Source organism: Heptranchias perlo, chromosome 31 (genome assembly GCF_035084215.1).
Source record: "Heptranchias perlo isolate sHepPer1 chromosome 31, sHepPer1.hap1, whole genome shotgun sequence".
Lineage (NCBI taxonomy): Eukaryota > Metazoa > Chordata > Chondrichthyes > Hexanchiformes > Hexanchidae > Heptranchias > Heptranchias perlo.
The window spans coordinates 33,126,765-33,145,152 of NC_090355.1; the positions used below are offsets into that span (position 1 = coordinate 33,126,765).

General features: G+C 47.1%; 1 protein-coding gene across 6 annotated transcripts in view; it reads left to right on the forward strand.

Annotated features, from left to right (window-relative positions):
- Positions 1-18,388, forward strand: part of sh3glb2b (SH3-domain GRB2-like endophilin B2b) — a 96,395-nt gene that overhangs the window by 47,382 nt on the left and 30,625 nt on the right. For 3 of the 6 annotated variants that reach the window (XM_067969911.1, XM_067969912.1, XM_067969913.1), the window contains exons 4-6: positions 11,407-11,540; positions 14,700-14,792; positions 17,368-17,430. In XM_067969911.1, the coding sequence (XP_067826012.1) occupies positions 11,407-11,540; positions 14,700-14,792; positions 17,368-17,430 (290 nt within the window). The remainder of the gene's footprint in view (positions 1-11,406; positions 11,541-14,699; positions 14,793-17,367; positions 17,431-18,388) is intronic. The other 3 variants (XM_067969914.1, XM_067969915.1, XM_067969916.1) reach the window with 2 other exon arrangements.

Genomic DNA, 18,388 nt, shown 5'->3' on the forward strand with positions numbered 1-18,388 from the left:
TGGGGGGGAGGGTGTGGGGGGGTTTGTTGGGGGGGGGGAGGGTGTGGGGGGTTTGTTGTGGGGGGGGGAGGGTGTGGGGGGTTTGTTGGGGGGGGGAGGGTGTGGGGGGTTTGTTGGGGGGGGGAGGGGTGTGGGGGGTTTGTTGGGGTGGGAGGGTGTGGGGGGTTTGTTGGGGGGGGGGAGGGTGTGGGGGGTTTGTTGGGGGGGGGAGGGTGTGGGGGGTTTGTTGGGGGGGGGGAGGGTGTGGGGGGGTTTGTTGGGGGGGGAGGGTGTGGGGGGTTTGTTGGGGGGGGGAGGGTGTGGGGGGTTGTTGGGGGGGAGGGTGTGGGGGTTTGTTGGGGGGTTGTTGGTGGGGGGGAGGGTGTGGGGGGTTTGTTGGGGGTGGGGAGGGTGTGGGAGGGTTTGTTGGGGGGGGGGAGGGTGTGGGGGGTTTGTTGGGGGGGGGGAGGGTGTGGGAGGGTTTGTTGAGGGGGGGGAGGGTGTGGGGGGTTTGTTGGGGGGGGAGGGTGTGGGGGGGTTTGTTGGGGGGGGGAGGGTGTGGGGGGGTTTGTTGGGGGGTTTGTTGGTGGGGGGGAGGGTGTGGGGGGTTTGTTGGGGGTGGGGAGGGTGTGGGAGGGTTTGTTGGGGGGGGGGGAGGGTGTGGGGGGTTTGTTGGGGGGGAGGGGGGAGGGTGTGGGGGGTTTGTTGGGGGGGGGAGGGGTGTGGGAGGGTTTGTTGGGGGGGGGGAGGGTGTGGGGGGTTTGTTGGGGGGGAGGGGGGAGGGTGTGGGGGGTTTGTTGGGGGGGGGAGGGTGTGGGAGGGTTTGTTGGGGGGGGGAGGGTGTGGGGGGTTTGTTGGGGGGGAGGGGGGAGGGTGTGGGGGGTTTGTTGGGGGGGGAGGGTGTGGGGGGTTTGTTGGGGGGGAGGGGGGAGGGTGTGGGGGGTTTGTTGGGGGGTTTGTTGGGGGGGGGGAGGGTGTGGGAGGGTTTGTTGAGGGGGGGGAGGGTGTGGGGGGTTTGTGTACCTTCCTTGCCTTGCTGACACGTTGAGCCTGCATTATTCAGGCAGTTCAAGTCCATCAACTTGTAGATAATGAACTCGGCAGCTGGATTATCGAAGTGGGCACCAGGCCTTGACATGACTTGCATAATCGGAACTGTCACCGGCAGCTTTATTTCAAGCCTTGTGTCTCGAAGTGCAGAGACCATCACACACAAACAACGGGCTCCAGGGCAGGCGATCAGAAAACCAGGCCTTTCAAAATTCAGTTCCGAACCAGCTCTCGCGCGGTTCAGACAGGAGTTGGTCCAGTTTCCACGGCCCTCACACAGAGCTGTAGGTAATTGCAGCTTTAAATGTAACTAGATCCTCGCTGCAGCACATCCCTGCAGAAAATAATAGGGGGGGGGCTGTCTGTGTAATTCCCCAAATCAAATGAAATTATGCAACTTATTGAAACCGTTTTTAACCATGAAAAATTATCAACAAAAGACTTTAAAAGGAATTGATCTTGTTGCCTGTAACCTTTGCAGGCCAAAGAAAGATGGGCACAACCAAAACCTGTTTCTATCTTTTTTTATCTATCTATCTATCGATCCGCAAATGTTTCCGTCTCGAGTATTTATCCCGTTCCCATTGGAACGTTACTATTGAATCCGCTTCCTCCACCCTTTCAGTCAGTGCGTTCCAGATCATAACAATGTGCTGCATAAAACGCATTCTCCTCATCGCCCCTCTGGCTTTCTGGCCAATTATCGTAAATCTGTGTCCTCTGGTTACTGATCCACCAGTGGAAACGGTTTCTCCCTATTTACTATTATCAAAACCCCTCGTCTATAGATTTATTGACGGGTTGTGCAGCATTGTGTGAATTGGCCACCTTTGGGAGGAATAATAACTAACATTTTATTTTACGGCTAACATAGCACAAGGGAAAATCCCTAATGCACTGTTACAGAACAAACCTTGGCACTTTCAGCCACAATGTGTCTGCCAAATTTTGTAGAAATTAACTTGAAGTGTTTCATTGAACCCAGTTGAGTTAATCCTCCTTTTCCTGATGGGACTTTGGCAAAAACAGAAAGAGAGAGAGGGGGGAAGCTGTACCTTACCTCAGCCTTCATTCGCTTTTTTTTTTAAAAATGGATCGTTTCTGGAAGGTTAGAACAGTCTGTAGGTGTATAGCTTTCTCTAGTATTCTAATAGCACAATTTAAATGAGGCAAAATGGGTGTATTGTCCCCTTTCTCCCCTCTTCGTCCACCCCTCTCTTGGCACTGCCTAGTTTTCTGCCAAGACAGGTAAAGCTGTCCCACTTGGGTTTGAGTGATGCCAGAACTGGGGGTTCAACAGCATGTATTTATAGAGCACCAATATCAATACAGCACTTTAACGTAGCAAAATGTCACAGGACACTTCACTGGGACATGAGGGGAGCTAAAGGAGATATTGGGAAGGGAAACCAAACCGCTTGGTCAAAGGGGGCCTTAAAGGGGGCAAAGGAAATGGAGGGATTTAGGGAGGGAATTCCAGAGAGTGGGGCCACCAATGGTGGGGCAACGGGAGGGGGAAGTTGCACAAGAGGCTGGAGTGAGAGGAATAGAGTGTCCAAGTGGGGTTGTAGGGTTGGAGGAGGTTTGAGATGGGGAGAGATGAGGCCATGCATGGATTTAAACAAGATGAGCATTTTAAACTTAAAGCATTAGGGGTATCAGGAGCCAGTGTCGGTCAATGAGGACAGGGGTGATAGATGAGTGGGACAGGATATGAACAGCTGAATTTTGGATGAATGGAAGGTGGAGATGGGAGGTCGGCCATAAGAGCATTGGAATAGTCAAATCTGGAGGCAACCAAATCATCATTTGGGTTTCAGCAGCAGATGGGATGAAGTCGGGGCAGAGGCCTGTAATGTTATGGAGGTGGAATTAGTGAGGGAGAGGACCTGGGGTTGGAAGCTCAGCTCGGGGTCCAATAGGAACGATGAGGTTGCAAACATTCTGGTTCAGAAAAAGCCCCAAGACGCTTCACAGAGGAGAGAATGGAAATGGAATCAAGTCACAGATGGGAAAAGTGGCTGAAAGCTTGGGTTTTACGAGATAGAGAGGAGTTTAGGGAGGAAGTTCCAGAGTAGGACTGAGGCACTAAAGACTATGCCAGGAATGGTTGGGTAGGGGGAATGCACAGAAGGCCAGTCCCAGGATCAAAAATGTAGGAGCAGACATGAGATTGAGAGAGAGAAGCAAAGAAAGGGGTACTCGGTGAACAGCTTTGGGTGGGGGACAGGACATGGGAGGCTGAGCATTGGTCAGGTTGGGGTTTATACGGAGCAGCTAGAAGACCTTTGGATAAACCTGGTCTAGCGGTGACAGTGGATGGAGGTTTCAGGGGCGGTGCTGGTGAGAGAGGCCAGGATAGCCGATGTTACGATGGTGGATGTAAGCAGTCTCCGTGATGGATGGGATGTGGGGTTTGATGCTCGGCTGTGGACGCCAGGGTTTTGTCCAGCCTGAGTGAGTGAGTCCTGCAAGGGAATGGAATGGAGTTCATGGAGGAGGCTGAAAACTCTAATCTTCCCCAATGTTCAGTTGGAGGAAATGTTGACGGGCAGAATAGGATTAAGGTGTGGATGAGGTCATTTAGCAAACTGGCCAACTCACACATGCTTGATGCATTTATCAAGTTTTTTTAAACGTAGCCCTAGAAAAGATGACCAGCAGCGAGAGTGTGGTGGTCCAGCAGACCAAAGTTCAAATTCCAATTTTCATGACTATTTTGTAAACATGCTTCACTTAAGAGACGATCTGGGCGCTCTCCAACAGGCCATCTTTCAAAAGGGAGTTAATTCTGCTGCCGGAATGATCGAGATCAGGAAGCAGCAATAATCTGGAAGATGCCTCATTTAAAGTGTGCGTGCGTGTGCCACGCTGTTTCAGACATGCTGGTGGTTTGTTTCTTGTATAGTTGAAAAGGAAATTTCAGATCTGTTTGGGTATTGTTTAGATTTTTCTTCAGAGTATCCCTTTTTGTGTTCTCTCCCTCTGTACCTTTCTCTCTCTCTCTCTCTCTCTCCCCATTCCCAGTTGTCATGTTTGCCTCATTTGAGAGCTGCAGTTGGGATGAAAACAGTTATTTTCTCTAAATTCCCACGGTGATGATCTCCTATTGCACTTCCTCGCACGTTTGCCTGCGTGAGTAACTGCAGTAATTGACTTTCTGCAGAGTGCTTTGGGGTATCCTGAGAGATGTGTTGGTAATGCTGTATAAAATACAAGGTTTTTTTTTTCTTTAGCACAGCAGCAGACTCCCACCTGGCCTGTTCCACTTGGTAGAGTTTTTTGATGAGGTAACAGAGAGGGTCAAAGAGTGCAATGCAGTAGATGTGGTGTATATGGACTTTCAAAAGGCATTTGATAAAGTGCCGCACGGTAGGCTTATCATCAAGATTGCGGCCTGTGGAATAAAGGGGGCAGTAGCAACGTGGATACAGAATTGGCTAAGGGACAGGAAATAGAGAGTAGTGGTGAGCAGTTGTTTTTCAGCCTGGAGGGAGGTGTACAGTGGTGTTCCCCAGGGGTCACTGCTGGGACCACTGCTTTTCTTATTCTTTATATATTAATGACTTGGACTTGGGTGTACAGGGCACAATTTCAAAATTTGCAGATGACACAAAACTTGGAAGGATAATACACAGTGAGGAGGATAGTGATAGACTTCAAGAGGACATAGACAGGCTGGTGGCATGAGCGGACACATGGCAGATGAAATTTAACGCAGAAAAATGCAAAGTGATACATTTCGATAGGATGAACGAGGAGAGGCAATATAAACTAGAGGGCACAACTCTAAAAGGGGTACAGGAACAGAGAGATCTGGGGGTATATATGAATAAATCATTGAAGGTGGCAGGGCAGGTTGAGAAAGCGGTTAAAAAAACATACGGGATCCTGGGCTTTATAAATAGAGGCACAGAGTACAGAAGTATGGAAGTCATGATGAACCTTTTATAAAACACTGGTTTGGCCACAACTGGAGTATTGTGTCCCGTTCTGGGCACCGCACTTCAGGAAGGATGTGAAGGCCTTAGAGAGGGTGCAGAAGAGATTTACTAGAATGATTCCAGGGATGAGGGACTTTAGACTGGAGAAGCTGGGGTTGTTCTCTTTGGAACAGAGAAGGTTGCAAGAAGATTTGATAGAGATATTCAAAATCATGAAGGGATTAGACAGAGTAGATAGAGAAACTGTTCCCATTGGCAGAAGGGTCAGAACCAGAGGACATAGATTTAAGTTGATTGGCAAAAGAATCAAAGATGATATGAGGAATAACTTTTTTACACAGCGAGTGGTTAGGATCTGGAATGCACTGTCCAAGGGGGTGGTGGAGGCAGATTCAATCATGGCCTTCAACAGGGAACTGGATAAGTACTTGAAAGGAAAAGATTTGCAGGGCTACGGGGATAGGGCGGGGGAGTGGGACAAGCTGGATTGCTCTTGCATGGAGTCAGCATAGACTCGATGGGCTGAATGGCCTCCTTCTGTGCTGTAACCTTTCTTTACCATGGTGCTTTGCCACAGTGCTTTAGCTGAGACTGGGATACAATATGCCCCGGAGTACTCCATTTTAAAATTCTCAACCTTATGTTCAAATCGCTCCATGCCCTCGCCCCTCCCTATCTCTGTGACCTCCTCCAGTCCTACAACCCTCTGAGATCTCTGTGCTCCTCCAATTCTGGCCTCTTGCACATCCCTGATTCTAATCGCTCCACCATTGGTGGCTGTGCCTTCTCCTGCCTAGGCCCTAAGCTCTGGAATTCCCCCCCTAAACCTCTCCCACCGCTCTCACCTCCTTTTAAGACGCTCCTTAAAACCAATCTCTTTGACCAGGCTTTTGGCCACCTGTCCTAATATCTCCTTATGTGGCTCGGTGTTCAATTTTGTTTGATAATCGCTCCTGTGAAACGCCTTGGGATGTTTTACTACGGTAGTGCATTGTATAAATTTAAGTTGTTAAGTACAGTTGCAAATCTATAGCTGACCGGTCTGTGGAGTGTGTTGTGGGGCTCCCAACAAACTGCTCTATTTGGGGGTGAAGAGACCCTGTTTTAATATTCAGCCCTTTCATGCCTAGGCCCGAATGATATCTGATCGCCCACTTGTGATTCAAGGGGCCGATGAGCAGAGGGTTTCGAGTGATTTCTGCTAAAGCCAGGACTGTAGCAAAATTACCGGAAAACCACGAGTGTTTTTTTTTAAAAACTGAGCTAATCCTTTCCCCGGGTTTAGCCCCCTGCTTGTAATCTGTTCAGATGGAAGAGGAACGATGGGCCTGTCTCCACTTTGAAGTTTCCAGCAGCAATTCTAATAACAAAAAGACACTCGTTGGCACGCTGCTGCTTTGCTTTTCATCACTGTCAGTCTTCCAACCATCACAGAACCATGAGCAGAGCTTTTGTGTGAAGATGTATTGGAGGTCTCAAAGATCTGAGATAATGGAACACGGCTTGAGTCTAATTGATTTCTCCAATTTTTTTTTCCCTCTCTCTATTCCAGGTAATGAGCATTTTAATGCACTTCCATCAGGGAGCTGGTATTGGAGCCGAGCAGCTCTTATTCAGCTTTCCTTTTCAGCGCAGGGAGTCGTGCTGTGATACTGCTCCATAGCGCAGGGAGCAGCTCTCTGCTACCTCACCCCAGGGGAGATTTGTCTGATTTGACCCACTTTGTAGGATCTCACTCTAATGCCTATAGATTTTAGGTTCAAACCCAGAGGGAAGATCAGTCACAGATATAAATCCAACGTATTGGTAGAATCGACATTGCTTTACTCTACCAATTTATTCAATAAACAGTTAACAATAATATAACCTTAAAGGAAGAGAAGTCTGTAAAACGCCCGAAGTGAAAGGGTTGATCGTGTCCTTGTTTATCGAGGTACTGTCTTGACGTCTTCTTTCTTCCAGAGCAGTGAATTCCTTCCCCACCGACCACAGCCTTTTCCCTTTTAGAGGGTTAAACAGTCCTTCTTTATACCCTGACTGCTGGCAAAACAAAACTTCCCAGTAACTTTCCTCTGTGTCTCTGTCTCTCTGTCTGTCTGTCTGTGATGCAAAAACATTTTTCTCATGTTTCCACAGTCTCTCGAGGTCTAGCTGGGCAAACTGTCCTCTTCAACTTTGTCCCTTTTCTCTGCAGAAGTACAGCATCTCCCTTTAGCCTTCTAAGTGGTTAGGTTAATAATTCTGTGTTCTATCCTTTTAGTATTGACATTTTTTAAACCAAATTCTGCTTTTTGAGCAATCCAGGGTTTCTCTTTAGTTTCTTTTTAAAACTGGTATTAAAAAGTCCATAGTCCTTCACATTCTTCCATGTGTGATTGTCAGCAGGATATTTGACTGTGAGGGCATCACCGTGGAGCCCAGTCCATTCCACATGGACACACTCTCCAGAGCTGCTCACTGGATAGCGATTGGGAGTGGGAGCCTTGGATTTACCATCAGTGGCGGTGCTTTTATATAAATGCAACACTGATACTGTCCTTTTATTGTGAGTGTCAAAATAGAGGGAAGGGCCATGCAGAGATAACAATAATCAGTGTGGCAAATTGAACATTGGAACTGGTTATAGCCAAGTTTATATTTTTACGTGGGATGTCTGCTTTCTGTGGCTGTTGTATCTTTTTTTATTGTAGATTGGAATACGTTTGCTCTCTGTGAGGATCTTGACTTGGATAAGATGGGTAGCTGATCAGGTTTCCACTTTGGTATGACTCCTGATTACCAAGGCGCTGTGGCTTTAAACTCCGTACTTAAGTCTCCCTGACTTCCTCAGCTATTCACTGTACAGGAAAGGGGACGAGCCCCTCGTTTAATGGGAAATTTTAAAGCAGATGCCATAGTGAAATTCCATGAGTGAGAGGGAGAATCTCTCTCTCTCTCTCTCTCTCTCTATCTCTCCCTCTTTGCATGCACGCCTTCCCACTCGCTCGCTCCCGCCCTTTCTCCTGCGTGCGTCCATGCCCTCCCTCTCATTCTTGCTCGCTCGCTCTCCCTCTCCTCCCCACACTAGCAATTTTTCTGGCTGTGGAATTGCCCAGAAGTACAAAGGGTGGAGGAAGCAGATTCAATAGTAAGTTTCAAAAGGGAATTGGGATATATACTTGAAAAGGAAAAATTTGCAGAGCTACGGGGAAAGAGCGGGGGAGTGGGACTAATTGGATAGCTCTTTCAAAGAGCTGGAGGAACGATGGGCCAGATGATCTCCTTCTGTGCTGAGATGATTCTGTGAGAGGCTGAATATTAGAAGCTTGTATTTAAATGCTGTCCATTTTTAGTTAGCACCAGTAGCCCAATCAAAGGGAGAAAATTGCCACTGTCAAAACACAATATTTGTAAAAAGCTTTAAGATCTGGAATATGGGCAGGAAGTGCTTTGTGCTGTCAGCGTTATGAGTTACAGAGGTGGCAAATTTTATTCTACATTAACTGTTTTTCCTGACTGTTTGAGTATTCTGGCTGTGGTAATAGAGAGCTGCTGATGAAGAGGACTGTCCCTGGTAATTGATCTCGCAGACCCTTAACAGCAGCCAGTTAAACTTTTCATCGCTCCACCATTGGCGGCCGTGCCTTCAGCTGCTTAGGCCCTAAGCTCTGGAATTCCCTCCCTATACCTCTCTCTACCTTTTTAAGACGCTCCTTAAAACCTACCTCTTTGACCAAGCTTTTGGTCACCTGTCCTAATACCTCCTTATGTGGCTCGGTGTCAAATTTTGTTGATAACTCTCCCGTGAAGCACCTTGGGACGTTTTACTATGTTAAAGGCACTATATAAATGCAAGTTGCTGTTGTTGTGACATTGCCATGAGCAGTCTGTTCTCTTGATTTGGAGAAATTGTGTTTAGAAACAAATCAGAATCTTTTTTTTAAATAATAAAATTCCTGTTAATTTTTTTGCCCCATCTTGGACTGGTAATTGGATGTTGGATTGGATCCCGAAATCTGCCCTCAGTTTTCTGCTGTTGACTCAGTTATGCAGTCCTCGGATTAAATTCATCCCCCTCCCCACTCACCCCACCACCGAGCGTTCGTGTCTGGAACTAACCCTGAGCCAGCTTTATAAATACCAGTGCTGGAGACTGACATTAACCAATCTGTGGGACATGATGACCCCTGTGTTTCATGGGCTAGAGGGGAGAGCAGCAGGTCTGGACCGAACACTGAGAGATTTTGCAGGCCAACCTTTGATGATCAAGGAGTATTTACACAGAACTTTGCCCCTCCTATTGAATTTCCTGAGGTAAGGTCCACGGTCAGGTGGACTGCACAAGCTCCAGGCGAGGAGCAGGGTTTGATGGGCCAAAGGGTCATCTCTCGTTCCCATAGAATTTTACAGCACGGAAACAGGCCATTCGGCCCAACAGGTCTATGCTGGTGTTTATGCTGCACAAGCCTCCTCCCATCTGGTTTTGGTGTCCTTCAGTCGAATCTGTTTAGCCTGGTGCCGACTGTAAAACAAGGTTCAGTGATTGAGAGCTGTGCTTGCCCTGAATCCCATTGTGTTCTACAAGGTTCTGTCTATTTGGATTGACTGAATTTCAAATTTAAACTTGCTTTGGGAATTGAGTGTTTGCGTTTCTTCATTTGTTGGGGTGTACACCTCACTCCAAGGACTTGAACATAAATATTTGGCTGCAGTACTGAGGGAGTGCTGCACTATCGAGGGTGCCGACTTTCAGATGAGGCATTAAACTGAGGTCCCGTCTGCCCTCCCAAGTGAACGTAAAAGACCCCATGGCTACTATTTGGAAGAAGAGCAGGGGAATTCTACCCTGGTGTCCTGGGCCAATATTTATCCCTCAACCAACATCACTAAAAGAACACATTATCTGCTTGTTTACCTCATTGCTGTTGGTGGGATCTTGCTGTGCGTAAATTGGCTGCCGCGTTTCCCAATATTACAACAGTGGCAACACTTCAGAAAGTACTTCATTGGCTGTAAAGAGCTTTGGGACGCTCTGAGTCGTGAAAGGGGCTCTCGAAATCAAGTCCTCTCTTTCTTTTACGTGAAACTGGCCGGTACTGAGGAGCAGACGGTTGAGAAAGGCAGTAAAGGGGACGTGGATCTGAGATGGGCCCGTGCTGGCCAAGTTCTGATGCATTTGTTAATGGGACTCTGTTGGGTTTTCCATGTCAATCAAGAGTTTTGATTTTTCTTTTTATTTACTTGATTTACATAATGGATTAAGTTTTGACAGCATGTGATTTAAAAGCTAGCCATTACTGTTTTTTTGATTTTTATAATGGTCGCATAAAATTAATTTATTCCTCTGCTTGCTCTGCATGAAAATACCAGCAAGATTGAAAGGTTTAGGATGCGGTTTGTGTGGGAGGTGGTTGGCACTTTGATTTTGGGGAGCAGTGATCTCGCAATGCTGCAATACTGTATATCTCTTTATTTGGCTGTTTACTCCACGTTTCGGAGGGGGATGGATAGACGAGCACTAGTGGAAAGGAGGCAGCGCAATAACAGCAATGGGATGGATGGAGTTTGTGTTTGTTTGTTCCCCTCACCTTGAAGTTGGTTTTTTTTCCCCTTTCCATCTTCCTGTGGGTATCACCAGCCAGCGCTGACCTGCAGTTGCTGCACTGAGAGTAAAATTAATTGAGTCCAGTGCCTTGCAATCAAAATGACTCCAACCAACCGGGCTGCATGAGGCACTGTATCAGTGTCTGAAATTGGGGTACCACAGGAAGCCGTCTTGTAGCCGGGTGCGGGAAAGTTCGGAACCGGGAAGAGGGCAGAATTACATAGGCTTTACAGCACAGAAACAGGCCATTCAGCCCAACTGGTCTGTTAATGTCCACACGAGCCTCCTCACACCTTACTTCATCTAACCCTATCAGCTTATTCCTTTCTCCCTCATGTGCACCTACACTATTCACCTCAACTGCTCCTTGTGGGAGCGAGTTCCACATTCTCACCACTCTCTGGGTAAGGAAGTTTCTCCTGAATTCCCGATTGGATTTATTAGCGACTATCTTGTATTCACGCCCCCTAGTTTTGGTCTCCCCCACAAGTGGAAACATCTTCTCCACCCTCTCAAACCCCTTCATAATTTTAAAGATCTCTATTAAGTCACCCTTCAGCCTTCTCTTTTTTTTCTAGTTCAATCTTTCTTTCAGAAGCACAAGTCACCTAAAATATAAAAACCTGAACTTTTTTTTTTAAAAGTGCAATTTTGTCGGTCATGCGCTGTTTGAAACTGAAGTTAAACTTGATTTTCCCCCACTCCTCGTCCTCACTGTCTCCCCTCCCCTCATTCCCCCTTCTCACCATCCCCAGTGAATGGGCGGTACACTGTACTGTTCTGTGTCCAGTTGAGGCTGATTTGATGGGTTTCCACACGTAACACTGTACAATTGCTAATGGCCCTCAGGTAGCACTCTGATCAAGGTCGGTGAGGCGCAGAGGCGTCTGGGAGCTGCTGATCGCGATTTCATTCAATCTTCTATGATCAACTTCCTGACGCCACTCCGAAACTTCCTGGAAGGAGATTGGAAGACTATCTCGGTGAGTTTTGGATAATTTTTTTTTTCACATCGCACCCTGTGGTTGATCACCTCCTCCCAGGCCTTCTCTTTCCTCCCTGAACTGCTCTAAAAGGCATATCAAAATGTGCACCTTGCCGCTTCAAATTCCCCCCCCCCCCCCCCCGCCCCTCCCCCTGTGATAGGAATACCCACTCTGTGACGGTGAGAGGTCCCAGTGTTTAATAAATCGTTCCGTTTCTTTGTATCTTAAAACTGATTTAGATTTTCAGGCAGTCCCTCATAAACCTGCCGGTGCAAGTGCCCTTTGCTCAGTTCACGGCATCGGCCTTTTTAAACAATTCAGTATAAATCTTCCACTTGTGTGTTACGTAAGAAATAGGAGCCAGGAGTAGGCCATACGGTCCCTCATGGCTGATCTTCAACCTCAACTCCACCTTTCCGCCCTATCCCCATAGCGGAAACCAGTGGGTGGGCAATTAAAATGAGGGCAGCGACTTACCCCCTCTGATCGAGCTGCCTTCCCGCCGTGTCCCGATGTTAACCTGTTCTTTTTGAGCAGGTGAACGGGGTCCTGCTTTAAGTATGCAGGTCCAGTCCCAATGGTGTCATCGGGACCCGATCTGCTATTTTAGCTGGAGGGCTGAGCTAGGGAGCAGTGACAGCTTTCCCCATCAGGCCAGACCCTGCCGGGAGGGGGACCGTGGGGCCTGAAGAGGCCTGGCCAGGTGAGTTATTACATGTCACTTTAGGTTTCCTTGGAGGCCAGGAGATGCAGGAGTCCTCCTCTGGACCTCACAAGGAATCCTCGGGCCTCCTTTGCCCCATCTCCCCCCCCCCGATCATGCCCAGAGCGCCTCCCCCCACCCCCCGAGCCCTCACCACTTAGCTGATTGCTGGGATGCACCCCCACCCCCCTTTAAAATTGGGGCCATGGTATCTTTGACAGTGGAGCATTAAACTGGATAGGTACACCAGTAAACCTTACGACACTCGGTGCTAGTGTTAACTGTGCGGTGTTCCCTTTTTTAATTCTGGCAGGGTAAGAAGCTGAGTAGAATATTGTGATGGGATGCTTCTATACACAGGAAGTGCTTGTAGCAGGAAATTCCTCAGCGTCAGAATTTCAACTGAAGCCCAAGAGCTGGAGATTCCCTCTGCCTATCGAACATTCACCAGTACTTTATCCATTGGTTGAAGTATGTCCCAAGATCTCGGGAGGATGCACCTCTTTGTGTCATGCCTGTGGTTCTTTGGGAAGCATTACTTTCTCAAACGCTCCTCCAATTTAACCTGAACGAATCCCCTAACGATGTCCACCTGATCTAGGAAACTAACCTCAGTCAGGAAACCCTCTGATTGGCGGGATGTGACGAGTGGTGTTCCCCGGGGATCTGTACTGGGGCCTCAGCTTTTCACCATATACATTAGTGACCTGGTGATGGAATAGAGAGTTATATATCCAAGTTTGCTGATGATACTAAGTTAGGAGACACAGTGAGTTGTGTAGATGGGAGCAGGAAGTTACAAAGGGACAGAGAGACTAAGTGGGCAAAACTATGGCAGATGGAGTTTAATCTGGGGAAGTGTGAGATCACCCACTTTGGATCTGAGAAAGATAAATTGGAATATTTTCTGAATGATGAGACTGGGAACTGTGGAGGAGTAAGGGATTTAGGCATCCATGTAGAAAAATCACTAAAAGCTAATGCACAGGTACAAAAAGTAATCAAAAAGGCAAATGGACTTTATCTCAAGGGGGTTGGAATTCAAAAGTGAGGAAGTGATGTTTCAGTTGTACAGAGCCTTGGTCAGACCCCATCTGGAGAACTGGGTTCAAATTTGGGCACTGCACCCCAGTAAGAGATATATTATTGGCCCTTGGAGGGGGTACAGCGCAGATTCACCAGAATGATACCGGGGCTAAAAAGGCTAAATTCTGAGGACAAGTTGCATAAACTTGGTTTGTATTCCCTTGTGTTTAGAAGGTTGAGAGGACATCAAATCGAGATCTTCAAAATAATAAAGGGATTCGATTGGGTAGATACAGTGAAACTGTTTCCTCTGGTCAGGGAGTCCAGAACTAGGGGGCATAACCTTAAAATTAGAGCTAGGCCGTTCATGGGTGAAATCAGGAAACACTTTTTCACACAAAGAGTAGTAGAAATCAGGAACACTCTTCCTTCAAAAGGCTGTGGATGCTGGGGGTCAATTGAAATTTTCAAGACTGAGATCGATAGATTTTTGTTGGGTGAGGGTATCGAGGGATATGGAGCAAAGGCGGGTAAATGGAGTTGAGGTACAGATCTGCCGTGATCTACTTGAACGGCAGAACAGGCTCGAGGGGCTGAATGGCCTCCTCCTGTTTCTATGATCTACCTGGTCAACTTTTTGAGCACTACTTGCTTTGAGTTGTCTCGTCCATGGAGCCCACACCTGATCAAAGCTGCACAAGATCAAGGATTAAAGACAATTCTATTGGAGTTCTGTCCTTTCACTCTGGGTCTTGTGGCACAATTCCTCCTGAGAATGTAACTTTGTGTGTCTGCTGTGGCTTAGCGGTAGCACTCGCCTCTGAGTCAGAAGGTCGTGGGTTCGAGTCCCACTCCAGAGACTTGAGCATATAATCCAGGCTGACACTCCCAGTGCAGTACTGAGAGAGTGCTGCACTGTCGGAGGTGCCGTCTTTCGGATGAGATGTTGAACCGAGGCCCCGTCTGCCCCCTTGGTGCATGTAAAAGATCCCACAGTATTATTCGAAGAAGAGCAATGGAGTTCTTCCCGGTGGCCTGGGCCAATATTTATCCCTCAACCAATATCACTAAAAACAGATTTTCTGGTCATTATCACATTGCTGTTTATGGGATCTTGCTGTGCGCAAATTGGCTGCCGCGTTTCCCTACATTACAACAGTGACTACACTTCCAAAAAAAAAGTGCTTCATTGGTTGTAAAGCGCTTTGGGACATCCTGAGGTCTTGAAAGGCACTATATAAATGCAAGTTCTTTCTTTAACTGGGGGCCCATAAGGCAATACGGTCAATTTGTGGACCGAAGCCTAGAAGCTGACACTCGTTGGGCAATCGGTCTTGGCAATGGCCAGAAGGATAGTGTGAAATGGCAAAGTCCCACTGGTGCAGTAGAGGGTGCTTTTTCCGTGCTTTTTTTTTATATATATACAGAAGGAGAGAAGACTTCTGGAGAATAGACGACTGGACCTGGATGCCAGCAAGGCCCGATTAAAGAAAGCCAAGGCAGCTGAGGCGAAGGCAGCAGTACGTGACTCCCTTTTCAACCCATTGCTAGGATTCATCAACTCTCCCGAGTATCAGGGCAACACGATTTAAATACGGCCATAAGTCTAGACTCTTAACCAACAATTACTACATCTCGTTGTTGCTGAATTGTTTCAAACTCGGGAGAGTTAATGTATTTGCATGAATTTTTTTTCATTATTTGAATAACGTTTTGCTGTGTGGCGAGTATCTTGTTCCTGGTGGTTCTTACTGACCAATGTTCTTTTTCTGTTGTGTTCTGCGCAGTGTGAGGGAGAAGTGAGTACTGTTAGTTGAACTGCTACTTTCTCTGATCTGGTTTCCCGTAACATTTTAGAAGGATTTTTTTTTAAATTCTCTTTTGACTCATTCACTACCTGATATTCTGAAGCCAGCCTGCACAGTTGGACCGATGGGATCTGGCATCTACGCAGGAGCAGCCGCTGCGACGCGAGGGATGTTCAAGCTGTGTTTGTACTAGTGAATGAGTTAACCGTCCCACCCTGTGTGTTTCTGGTGTGTTCGAATGATTGGGGTGGGGGTGTTGGGAGTGAGGGTTAGTGCAATAGTCGGTGGAGATGTGCTGAGAACTCGGACTCATTTGATCACTTTTTTTGGTCGCTGATTATAAATTTGGAGGGAGTTTTCCCCCTCTCTCTTTTTTTGCACCTTCAGGAGTCGGAGGTCTTTTGAACCTACGACCAGCGTTGCGATCTGCCTCCCTGTTCATTGGTACCAAGGCTGGTGGGGAATATGGGGTGGAGAGAAGCTTTGAGATGGTTTTATTTGGTGGACAAGTCTCTCTGAACTTTGATACAATGCAAGTCCTGTCATTTCCGTGCATAACACCCCATGTGTTAGTGTTTGTGATATGGAGTTGGGAAAGGAGCAGTTTCTGGCTGTCGTAAGCTATTCCCCCCCCCCCCACCCCCCCTTTCATTCTTTTCTTTTTCTTTTTTTTTCTATCTTTAATGCTTGCCCCCCCCCAAGTAAGGATCAGGAGGCTCTTAACTGAGAACATAACCGGGCGCCCATAAGGCAGGATGGTAGGAACAAGACCAAAACCTCGCAAGGACTGTTGCCGATTGGAGTGAGCGAGGATTTCAATCCCATGACGTTCCTCTATCACTGTCTTCGTGGCGCCATGACCTGTTTATATTAAATATGCTAAACACCCGCAGCAAAATAGAGGTCAAAGGAACATCGTACGAAAGTGTGGAGCATTCCTCCACTAATATTGCCGACAGGACCTTCTAGACTTCCCCGAGTTTTGGTTCTTCTGCTCATGCAGTTTATTTTAGGTCTTGCTAATCCTGACCTCCTCTCGTACGTCTTCCTCCCAAATCATTCCCAGCAAGCTCTCTCCGAAACAAACCTGCCCTTTTTAATACTCGTGGCCTGACAAAGAGCTACATCCCTGTGCAGGTTCGCTTAAGGATGTTTAGAATCTCTCAGCACAGAAGGAGGCCACTCGGCCCGTCGTGCCTGTGCCAGCTCTTTGAAAGAGCTATCCAATCCCCTGCTCTTCCCCAGAGCCCTGCAATTCTCTCCCCTTAAAGTATTTATCAAGTATTCATTTAATTGGCACAAACAGTGACAGAAACTGACAGACGTAGAGACCAGAACCTGGCCTGATTAAGTTTATTGCTCGTCTCCTGCACCAACCCATAATATGTTTCCTAGACACCATTGGGACTCAAAATAAAAGTGGCACAGAGTTTGTTTTTGTTCATCACTGCCGGTCGTGGGGAGAAACTTCGAAATTGTGTCACTGCAAAATTTACCGACTAACTTTTTTTTGTAAACAATTTTACAACACCAAGTTATAGTCCAGCAATTTTATTTTAAATTCACAAGCTTTCGGAGGCTTCCTCCTTCGTCAGGTGAACAATGTTTACGTTTAGGAGTGCGTTGCTCGCAGTTATGTCCTAGTTACTCTACTGCAGTTTCCGCTGCTGGTTTAACTAGCAGTTAGATTGACTTAACTGACTTGACGTTTGTTGGGTCAATGTGTTGATCCATTGACCCCACCTCCATGACACCTGCACTGAATTTGCGTCAGTTTGACTGATAAAGTTGAAATTGAACATGTGATGCGGCAGAGAGTTGTAATCCCTAAAACTGACCTGAGGTACAATCCACTCTGGGTACTTGTAAAGGGACATAACATTTCCACTCTACACGTGGTAACTGTTTGTAGAAACTGCATTGTCTGTGTCTCCTGGAGGCCCCAATCCCACGTTGCCCCAGACTAGTTCAGGGTTTACTCCTCCTTGTTGCATTGGACAGGACTTGGTTACGTTATCATTCTCTCCGAACGGTTTGCCTGTACGCTGAGCACAATGAGGTATGTTCCTTTTTTGCGATCTCCTTGGATATTACCCTTCCTTCAGTAACACTTGCCTGCCTTCCAGCAATTGAGTCCAGTTTTGCTGCACATCTCCAGGCCTGATTTTAACTTGGAGCCAGAGTACTTTTCAAGTTTGAAGTGACCTTCCTTTAAAACATGTCCACAGATATTTTGTTTTTTATGCATGATTTTTTTTTTTGTGTAAACTCTCTTCCCGCCTTGTAGGCGACGCCTGATTTTCAGGAGACCAGGCCTCGTAATTATGTGCTGTCGGCCAGCGCATCTGCGGTAAGACATCAGCAAAACCTCAAAAATCAACATCTCCGATTTTTTTTCTTTTCTTTTTTGCCTTTTCTCCCTTTCCCTCCTACGTTTCCATGCTATAAGGATTGGTGACCCTTTTTACAAGGTCTCTTAATGTACCAAATTTCAAACTCCAACCCGGGTTATGGGTCGCCAACTTTGGACGGCCGTATTCCTGGAGGTTTCATCACATGACCCTCCTGCATCCAACCACCCTGCCCGGTCAAGCAGCCTTCATTTCCCATTTTCAATATTTCTGTAACTAATAAACAAAAGGGTTCAAAGAAAATGAAAAACAACACGCCATTTATTTTAATGCCCCTATGATATTTTTCTCCCGGGTTTTTGCTCGCAGCAGTGTCCAGGAGATTAATCTTCAATTCCTGGAGACTCCAGGGCCATCCTGGAGGGTTGGCAACTCTTAGTCGTGTCGATGCTTTGGCAGTCATTTCAGACACGTCCGTAAAAGGCAGAACAGATCTGCCCAAAGTCTTCACCCCCCCATCTCTTATTCCTCCCCCCGCCCCACTATTTCCAGACAGCTCTCCGAAACATTACTCAATGTTTCTTGAGTTGGACCTGAGACGATTGTCTTCCTTCCCACTTGTCCAAATAATGAATCATTTAAATCCTCTAGTACATGATTTGCAGACCTCTGTGCCACGGTGGTAGAATAGAGATAGAAGTGATGGAGCTCAGGGACTGTGGCAGACAGACTTATACTCGAACGAGTATATCGGCTTAGACAGAAATGCTTTAGATGAAGAGGAGTGGGAGGAGGCTCGCAGGGAGTATAAATGCCGGCATAGACCAGTTGGGCCAAATGGCCTGTTTCTGTGCTGTGGATTCTATGTAACTTCGATGTACTATTTTACATTCCAAAACCTCCCGTCTAAAACAGGACCAACTCCTAGATTCCGTAGCATTGATCTGATATTCTTTA